This window comes from Sprattus sprattus (genome assembly GCF_963457725.1).
Source record: "Sprattus sprattus genome assembly, chromosome: 21".
Taxonomy (NCBI): Eukaryota; Metazoa; Chordata; class Actinopteri; order Clupeiformes; family Clupeidae; genus Sprattus; species Sprattus sprattus.
In genome coordinates, this window is record NC_137919.1 from 7344048 (window position 1) to 7351547 (window position 7500).

The 7500-nt window shown below is 44.1% G+C and overlaps 1 protein-coding gene across 1 annotated transcript in view; it reads left to right on the forward strand.

Moving 5' to 3' along the window:
* Positions 1-1744: 1744 nt before the first annotated feature.
* The window catches only part of htr2cl1 (5-hydroxytryptamine (serotonin) receptor 2C, G protein-coupled-like 1), a gene marked incomplete at both ends in the record, with an annotated part of 28410 nt that continues 22654 nt past the window's right edge, over positions 1745-7500 (forward strand). The window contains one exon of the mRNA XM_080860106.1: positions 1745-2174. Within this exon, the coding sequence (XP_080716232.1) occupies positions 1745-2174 (430 nt within the window). The remainder of the gene's footprint in view (positions 2175-7500) is intronic.

Sequence of the window (7500 nt, forward strand, 5' to 3'; positions counted from 1 at the left end):
GTGTAGTGTCGACTTTTTGTTTTTTGAAAAGACGTCAATCCATCTGGCGCTACAGTAATTACATAAATAAATGCAACAGAATGCCTGAGAGGGTCACAGTATGTGTACAGAGCACAGGAACCTTGAGAAATGTGGTAAAACTTAACTTAACCCAGTGCCCATAAATCATTATTGACATATATTTATAAAGGTTTCCTCACAGTATCCACAATGCCTCATGCTACATAGGTCTACACTACTACTTATACATAGTAATGACTGCGCTCATAAAGCACTATGATGTCATAGTAATGACAGCGCTTATTAAGCACTATGATGTCATAGTAATGACAGCGCTTATTAAGCACTATGATGTCATAGTAATGACTGCGCTCATACAGCACTATTATGTCATAGTAATGACTGCACTCATAACGCACTATGATGTCATAGTAATGACTGCGCTCATAAAGCACTATGATGTCATAGTAATGACCTCGCTCATAAAGCACTATGATGTCATAGTAATGACTGCGCTTATAAAGCACTATGATGTCATAGTAATGACTGCGCTTATAAAGCACTATGATGTCATAGTAATGACTGGGCTCATAAAGCACTATGATGTCATAGTAATGACCTCGCTCATAAAGCACTATTATGTCATAGTAATGACTGCACTCATAAAGTACTATGATGTCATTGTAATGACTGCGCCCATAAAGCACTATGATGTCAAAGTAATGATTGAGCTTATAAAGCACTATGATGTTCCAGTATAAACCCTTAGAGCCTGAAGTATCAGAATGCATAATAAAGTTTCTTAAACCTCTTGATAATAGCACTGATGACATCTTTGCCTTGTGTGAAATACTGTTTATTCACCACGATGTGACTTCATACCAGCTGTCATAATAATAGTTGTGTAGGGCTAATACTACTACATGATCATTACACTTAATGAAAGCAGCCATGTCTATTTGTAAATAGTTACTTATATTGACTAATGTCTAAATCCTTTGATGCATTATGAATACTTTATTTATGTATACATCTGCTGATAAGGCCTTATGGATACTGAGTTTAGGCAAAGTGTTACCGGAAAAAGTCTCAATGGTCAGATCCACGGTCTAGATTCCTTTTATATATATTTTTTTTTGTATTGCACCATTAAGTTAGTTAACCACCAGTAACCAAGATCCATGCAACTGTGTATAATGTGTCCGTACTTTTCTTTTCATAAGATACAATAGAGGGATATTCAACAAGACTTTCAACAAGAGCTATATATTCTTTTGGTCTTCAAAAGATAAAAAGAAGGGTCTTGATGTGACCCTCCTTCAAACTTGCTTTCTCTTTTAGGTGTAGTCTACAGCAGAATAGAAAGAGAGAGAAGATCAAAAGCTCAACACAGAAACTTTCCATGGATAACATGGATGACGTGGTTGTCCTAAATGTTGAACACTTGGATTTCACCTGTGGCATTTGAGGAATCCTTTCATCTCTGGCAAAGCAGAAATCCCTCTTCCGCTCACCCTCTGGCCCTTCCCCATCCCCCGCTATACCCCCTGCTGAGACCTCGCCACATTGCCCTCCACCGTTGGTGCCATATGAGTGACTCCACCTCTGCTCAGCTCACCACCGCCCCCTAGTGGTAGCTCCACAGGAACACTCTCCACAGGAGGCTGTTTTTGAAGCGCTGCTGGTGGTGGCGGGGGGACTAAGGGGGGCTCAGACTGTCTCAAGGACCCCCCCTGCTCTGCTGATGGGGAGCCCCCACGGTGTGGGGCCCCTTCTGGGGGGGTTTAGGTCTACCACCGCCTCACTGGACGTCGCGGGCTGGATAGCAGCGTGGCCCGGCAACTCATCGAGCATCACCCTCCTGAACCAGACCGGTGCCGTCTGGGCGGACCCTGGTGCCAACCTGACGCAGTACCCGACCGGGCCTGATGGGGTCGGACCCGGCGCCAGCGGCGTGGTGGAGCGGGAGGCGATGAAGGAGAAGAACTGGCCGGCGCTGCTCATCCTCATCATCATCTTCCTCACTATCGGCGGGAACATCCTGGTGATCCTGGCCGTGTCGCTGGAGAAGAAGCTGCAGAACGCCACCAACTTCTTCCTGCGCTCGCTGGCCGTGGCCGACATGCTCGTGGGCATCCTGGTCATGCCCATCTCACTCATCAACATCCTGTATGGTGAGTTGTTTTTCTCATCGGTGAGCATCCTGGTCATGCCCATCTCACTCATCAAAGGCCTGTATGGTGAGTTGTTTTTCTCATCGGTGAGCATCCTGGTCATGCCCATCTCACTCATCAACATCCTGTATGGTGAGTTGTTTTTCTCATCGGTGAGTATTATGGTCTTGTCCATCTTTACTTATCAACATCCTGTATGGTGAGTTGTTTTTCTCATCGGTGAGAGTTCTGGTCTTGTCCATCTCACTAATCAACATCCTGTATGGTGAGTTGTTTTTCTCATCGGTGAGCATCCTCACCATACCCATATTGCTTATCAACATCCTGCATGATGAGTTGTTTTTTCTCATCAGCGTGAAAACTGTTAACTCTCACTTAGTTTACCAGCAACATTTAGTTGCTTTGCCCATCCGTATCCTTGATAGTGTTAACTGTTCATCATGGAAGTCAGATGTTTTCCTATGAAAGTCTTTCCCACTTAGAGGATACAAAAATAACAGTGTGTGTGTGTGTGTGTGTGTGTGTGTGTGTGTGTGTGTGTGTGTGTGTGTGTGTGTGTGTGTGTGTGTGTGTGTGTGTGTGTGTGTGTGTGTGTGTGCGTGTGTGTGTACACACTCCTGTTCTTCAGCTGAGTTTAGACTTTAGAACCTAGTCAGTTTAGAACCTAGTCAGATCCATGTATTCTATTATATAACTAAAGATGGTAACCTTAACAACCTAGTCAGATCCATGTATGCTGTTATGTATGGCAACTGTTGTTTGATTTACTGTTACTGCACTGGAGACACGTAGACATTTCTAAAAGCAATTTGTAGTCTTGGATTCCCGCCCTGTGTACGCCCATGGGAGGTGATGTATGTACTACCGCTTACTCTAAGCCCAGCATTTGTCAAATTATACACCACAAAACTATTTTAATAACCGGCGGAATAACATATGATTTCAAGGTTCAGGGAGTTTATCATTGTAAATCTATATCACTAAATGAGGGCATTAAAAGTGAGGCTAGTTCACAAACTTTTAATTTGGGTTGTATGTTGACTCGAGTTAAGAACAAGTCATGGCCTTCAGTATTGCAAAACCCTACATAAGTTCAATGATGAAACTAAGAGGGATTTTATGGCAATAATTAATTACATCTCACATCTTTATGAAGTTAATTACACTTATCATTTTACACAGTCTTACATTATTCAAGTCATAAATTGACGTAAAACCATTTACCTCAGCTATTACAAAGCCATTAAATTGCCAATTTACATTAAAGGAGCAGCTGGAGAAACTACAAGCCCTTCAAATGCCCCTTCAGAAGTTGTGCGCCTCAAAGTCATGGACGTGCATTACCACGGCAACAACGGTGTGTGTGTGTGTGTGTGTGTGTGTGTGTGTGTTTGTGTGTGTGTGCTGGCATCAGCTCTTCACTGTCTGTGTCACTCGATGAGGTGCATTACCACGGCAACAACGGTATGCTTCCACTGCAGCGACTTTCGCTTTGGTCTCAATCAGGTTGAATAGGGGAGAAATCTGCCCTAAAAACTGGGCTAGGCGACCAATAGGGAAATCTACTGGAATCCAGAACGTCTGCTGCCCGAGGGCCGATGCTTGACACGGGAGGTGGAGATGGTCTAGGCCAGGGGTACTCAATAGGCTGACCGCGGTCCGGATCTGGACCCAGACGCAATCAAATTTGGACCGAAGCCAAAATCAACATTCTTATTTAATCATGAACCAAGTGAGCTGATCGGCTGGAATAGTGTTGTGTGGCTCGGTCCGTGCCACTTTGTTTGTCACTCATTTACAGACAGCTAGCGGACCGTGAGGAGATACTTGCTGAATGTGACAAAAAAGTGCATTGGTTTTACATCTCTTACTGCACCCATTGGATGTGTGAATAAATGTGTTCTATCTACTTGGTGGAGATTTTCAGCTAGATTTAACCATAAATGTCAATGTTAAATAATCTAATGTAGCTGTGACATTTAAGACTGCAGTCTTTTGTTGTTGTTTTGTTGTTGTTTTTCTATGTGCTAAACAGACACACTGCGGCCTCTCTAACTTCCCTCTGCCTCTTCTCTCGCTCTCCTGCCCTTTCCTCATCGCCGCGTGTTACCTGGTCAATATTATGGGATGCCATTTGCACTGTCGCCATCAATAAACACATCCTTGCCTTCCACTGGCTGGCCAACTGTGCCTATGTCTCATGGTGTCTTGAGCGTGAGTTGCTCATTCGTGCGTTAAATGTCACGGCTGAGACCCTAGCCGCTGCAGCCAGCCTAGACACGGAAAGCTTGTTGCAACCGTCAGTAAATTCCATTACCCTGTCTGCATCACGGAATTACACGGAGTAAAATAGCTCATTATGCCGGTAAAGCTCCTGAGTGGCCTTTCCCTGGTCCTGAGCTGAGTGATAAAATGGCAAAGATAATTGGGGATTTGTTTGTCTAATTAAGGACAGTACAATAATGAACTGTGTGGGGGATGTGTGCAAGGACTGTTTACCTTCTAGTTAGAATAATAGACAATGAAACAAATAATGAGTGCTAATGGTAATAAACAAATAATGCTAATAAATGTGCAAATGCTAATGAACAAATACTGATAATAAGAGGGCTAATGCTACGAAACAAATAATGCTAATAAGTGTGCTAATGCTACTGAACAAATAGTGCTAATAAAGGAGCGCTAATGCTATGAAACAATAAGCTAATGCTAATAATGCTAATGAGCCTCAGTTTTATTCTCTGTTTGGCTGGGGTGTAGGGAATATGACTGCTATCACCAACCTCACTCTGTGCGGCCAAAAGTGAGAGAACTCGTACTGTATACTGCCCTTGTCTTATCGTCACTCTCTGAGTGAAGGTTGTTTAGAAACAGAGTAAGCGCTCCCATATCCATCTATTATCAGTTATGACAGGTAATGACCTATGTATTCCTACGAACATAAATTACTGTTGTAACAGCTCTGTAGTGTGTGTGTGTGTGTGTGTGTGTGTGTGTGTGTGTGTGTGTGTGTGTGTGTGTGTGTGTGTGTGTGTGTGTGTGTGTGTGTGTGTGTGTGTGTGCACGCAGTGGTGTGTGGATAAGTACACCATGCATGTGTTTGTGTTCAGTTATATTCTGTGTTTAGTCTTTGAGTGTGTGTGTGTGTGTGTGTGTGTGTGTCTGTGTTTGTGTGTGTGTGTGTGTGCGTGTGTGTGTGTGTGTGTGTGTGTGTGCCGGCATCAGCTCTTCACTGTCTGTGTCACTCGATGAGTATTGATCGGAGAACGCAGCAGAAGAAGCGAGGCTCCTTGATTAGACATGACCTGCTGAGAAGCAGCTAGTAAACAGAAGCTGACAGGTATCCTCACCGTAGATACGCCTAAGATGGGCTGAAGGGTGCTGCCTGCACACTCACAATCACGTCATAGAGACACACTCACACACCTGTGTGTGCACATCAGAGACACACTTACACACCTGTGTGTGCACATCAAAGATACACACTTACACACTCACAAACACGTCAGAAAGACACACTTACACACCTGCGTCAGAGAGACACACTTACACACCTGTGTGTGCACATCAGAGACACACTTACACACCTGCGTCAGAGAGACACACTTACACACCTCTGTGTTTGTGTCAGAGAGACACACTTACACACCTGTGTGTGCACATCAGAGACACACTTACACACCTGTGTGTGCACATCAGAGACACACTTACACACCTGCGTCAGAGAGACACACTTACACACTCACAAACACGTCAGAAAGACACACTTACACACCTGCATCAGAGAGACACACTTACACACCTCTGTGTTTGTGTCAGAGAGACACACTAACACACCTGTGTGTGCATGTCAGAGAGACACACTAACACACCTGTGTGTGCATGTCAGAGAGACACACTCACACACCTGTGTGTGCACATCAGAGAGACACACTTACACACCAGTGTGTGCACATCAGAGACACACTTACACAAATACGTCAGAGAGACACACTTACACACCTGCGTCAGAGAGACACACTTACACACCTGCGTCAGAGAGACACACTTACACGAATACGTCAGAGAGACACACTTACACACCTGTGTGTGCACGTCAGAGAGACACACTTGCACACCTGTGTGTGCACGTTAGAGAGACACACTTGCACACCTGTGTGTGCACGTTAGAGAGACACACTAACACACCTGCGTGTCCGCATCAGAGAGACACACTTACACGCATACGTCAGAGAGACACACTTACACACCTGTGTGTGCGCATCAGAGAGACACACTTACACACCTGCGTCAGAGAGACACACTTACACACCTGTGTGTGCACATCAGGGAGACACACTAACACACCTGCGTCAGAGAGACACACTTACACACATACGTAAGACAGACACACTTACACACGCATTGGTAGAAATCCATGTCAAAAGTTCCATTTGGAATTTCAGGCCTTTTGCGATTGATTAGCTGATGAGTTTTTGGAAAGTACTGCTTGTGGAAATGGTGTAAGAAGTAATAATGTGAATGATATAAACCTTTAGCCTATGATTTATCCACAACATACATTTTATCAGCATGTACGTATGCCTCCTGGGTATTGAACCCATGGTCTTTGCTATGTGAAACAGACTGGTAAATGTGAGTACTATAGCTTGTATGTGTCTTGTACTTTATAGTACTCTAAGTAATAAGGAATGGACCCAGTGGCGCAAAAAGTGGGTATGCGCTCTATGCGGCGCATAGGGGCGCCGCACCCATGGAGGCGCCAAAGCGATGGTAAAAAAAAAATAATATTAAAATGTTTGGGGTATTTTCTATATGTAGCTACTGTTGTGCGTTTCTAAATCATTTCTGCATTTCCTTAATGTTATATAACATTTTAGAGGACTAAAGAGGCTAGAGTAGGCGCCTCATCTCTTAAGATTCCATAATAGAATTTTGACATAGAAGAGGGAGCGTGAGCACCGTGACCGCTGAACACACAAGCAGTTAGAACTAGGCTACGAGTAGTGAGTTGGTTGGATGGAAGATGGATAAAGCAAAAAAAGGGGGGGGGGGGGGGGGCGCCAAAATTGTTGCTGCATACCCCCCTGACACTGGGCAGTTGCATCCCTGAATGGACCAGAGACCTAGTCATAAGGTTGACCATTAACTAGGCACAACATAAAGTCTGAACACTTGCCCACGCGCACTCATGACATAGCAAAACCTGCTCACTACATCTCCCTTTTTTAAACTGATACTTTCAGGATCTTTACAGGAAACTTAAATCATATGTTACTAAAGCCAAATGCTGATTTAACCAACAAGGCAGGGGATAACATTTAAC